The sequence below is a fragment of the Vitis riparia genome, chromosome 18 (assembly GCF_004353265.1).
Source record: "Vitis riparia cultivar Riparia Gloire de Montpellier isolate 1030 chromosome 18, EGFV_Vit.rip_1.0, whole genome shotgun sequence".
NCBI classification, from domain to species: Eukaryota; Viridiplantae; Streptophyta; class Magnoliopsida; order Vitales; family Vitaceae; genus Vitis; species Vitis riparia.
This window is the reverse complement of record NC_048448.1, coordinates 5,180,966-5,183,302: the sequence shown is the minus strand read 5'-3', so window position 1 is coordinate 5,183,302 and position 2,337 is coordinate 5,180,966. Positions and strand designations below refer to the sequence as shown.

Below are 2,337 nucleotides of genomic sequence, written 5' to 3'. Positions count from 1 at the left end.
CTTATTGATTCTAATATTGGAAAATGTTGCAAGTTCCCAATCAATATTTAAAATATTCTTTAGGAATTTGAGGCATTTTTCAACCATTTCCACCGTTGTTAAATTTCGTTAAGTCAGTACTTCATTTTTTTATGGTATACACTATTGTGTACATCGATCGTGTATGTTAGAGTTTTTTTCATGGACCATGATCTTGAGTTATCTTTGGTTCTTCTAAAATATTCAATCAAGGTAGTTTTGATACCAGTTAATGTGTCAAGCCAAAGTTTCAATGCAAACATATTGATTTAAGAACATACAAAGACAAAACCAACCACAAACAAAATACAGGAGGTTTTAAATAATTTACCACTAATTTTTTTATTTTCAAATAAAATTTCAATTTTTAAATGATATATAAATTATTATAATTATTTTTAATTTTAATAATATATAAATTTTATATTTATGAGGTCATTCGTTTGATCATGGTTCAACAGTCGATCCCATCAATAAATCCTGAACCGATTGAACCAATTCTAAAAATATTGATGTCACTCAACTTGCTAACTAAAGTGGTGAATTCATTTATGGTAAAAAGGTATGTGCTTTCATGGCCCTTCCACTTTCTGTAGTGTAAAAAAATTCCGGAAGACAATTAATTTAGTTGATGGCCCTGTAACAACGTTTGACACACGCTATTCGGGCCTTGGCATTAATGGGCTTGAAAAAACGGTGAAAACGTGAAGACGCTTTGTCAAATTCATGTTTATCATGGATTGACCGTTTGAGGCAGCTCCGTCTCCGGAGTGGGATTCTTCTTTTTCTTGCTATCCTTCATCTCGCCGTAGAAGTATGAAACAAAACCCCAAAGAGAGAGAGCAAGTGAAACCCCCTTCTCTGCTTGAAATTTTTCGTCGAAGAAAATAACAGCCAAGATCTCTGTCACGGGGAGTAGGACAGCAATCACAATACCGGCTACCAAAGATGAAGCGCAAAAGATGACTCCTATTGCTCCTAAGAAGAAACACTGCATTATGATCCCATTCCATACCACCACCAGATAATATTTAGCTTCTCCAAGCTCGTATTCTTTTGCCTCTTTTGGAATTGCCTACAAAATTAAATAAGGAAGAAGCAAACATAAATTATCGACCTTTGTTTTTGGTGGTTTTATATGGCTGAATATGTTAGGGTAATTGGGTGGAGAGAAAATAGGAATGCACCTGAAAGTCATTATTAACCAGCATCCCCACTGTGCAAAAGACGGTGGCGAAGAAGCACATCACCATTTGAATCTCCATGACCAGTGAGTAGGTTATTGCCTGCTTTGCTTTCTTGTAGGTTAATTCAACCAACGGGAGAATGAAACCATAGAGCGCTGCAGCTGCTAGTGTCATGAAAAACCCGAGGTAATATTCTTTGTTGGACTCGTTGGCGGGGCGGTCAGAGCTACTGTGTAGAGCCAAGACACCAGCACCGATACTCAACAGAAATATGGCATTTACGGAGTATGAGGTAAACTTTTGTTTCACCAAGAGGAATGCAAAGGCTGCTGTGAAAGCGAGCTGGCTTGCGATAATGAGAGCAGATGTTGAAACGGGCAGTTTTGCTATGCCATATGCGTAGAAGTAGTCATCGAGGCCGGTGAGGACACCGATAACAGCGGAGGCCACGAACAGAGGAGGTTTCATGAAGAAGAGCTTGGCATGGGAGCCTTGCTTGGTTCGGCGGTGCATGTAAGTGATGATGAGAGGGACTAGGATCAAGGGCCACCCAGCCGTTTCCAACCAACTGGAAAACCATATTCTCTCGCCGCCACGAACGAAATACAGGCGCATCACCAAGGGACCACCGCAGTTTCCAATTGAAAGAATCACACAATTCAGAACCAGGAGAGCCTTCCTCATGTTGCTGCTCAGCTGAACTTCCACCTCCATTGTTTGGTTGGTAGGTCCCTCTCCCTCTCCCCCTTCCCTGTGGTCGCAGTGTGTAAATAGGGAATCCGGGTTATTTTAAGGCACAAACATGACGTCGAAATAAGAGTCAATTATAGCGACAACATTAGGTCCCGTCTATTATATTGCGATTTGACTGGCGAACTAAAATAGTGTGGGTCCAGAAGCCATTTTGATGCATGGCTGCTCTCTCATCCTTTGAAATCTCGTTGTCTTCCTTGATCGTAACAACCATATCAATACAAAAATTTGCCTTTCATCATTGTTTGAATAAAGGTTTATGGGTCCCAAAGGTCTTGACAATTTAGTAATGAAATCTCGTCTTTATTTGAAATTTGGAATCAAAATAACATAGATGTGGTCCGATCCTATGCATACATCAAACAAAAGAATACGACAA

General features: G+C 39.6%; 1 protein-coding gene across 1 annotated transcript; it reads right to left on the bottom strand.

Annotated features, from left to right (window-relative positions):
- Positions 1 to 542: 542 nt before the first annotated feature.
- LOC117906248 (purine permease 1-like) lies at positions 543 to 1,948 on the bottom strand. The gene is made up of 2 exons (XM_034819226.1): positions 1,206 to 1,948; positions 543 to 1,093 (listed from the first exon to the last, which is right to left on the bottom strand). The coding sequence occupies exons 1-2, from the start codon at positions 1,917 to 1,919 to the stop codon at positions 752 to 754; spliced, it is 1,056 nt and encodes a 351-aa protein (XP_034675117.1). The 5' UTR covers positions 1,920 to 1,948; the 3' UTR covers positions 543 to 751.
- Between the last annotated feature and the right edge of the window lie 389 nt (positions 1,949 to 2,337).

Bases quoted from the DNA above. Each gene is read 5' to 3' on its own strand.
- LOC117906248 (XM_034819226.1), bottom strand. From the start codon at position 1,919: ATGGAGGTGGAAGTTCAGCTGAGCAGCAACATGAGGAAGGCTCTCCTG. The intron at 1,094-1,205 runs GTGCATTCCTAT...TTAATTTTGTAG, and splicing joins TGGTTAATAATGACTTTCAG to GCAATTCCAAAAGAGGCAAA.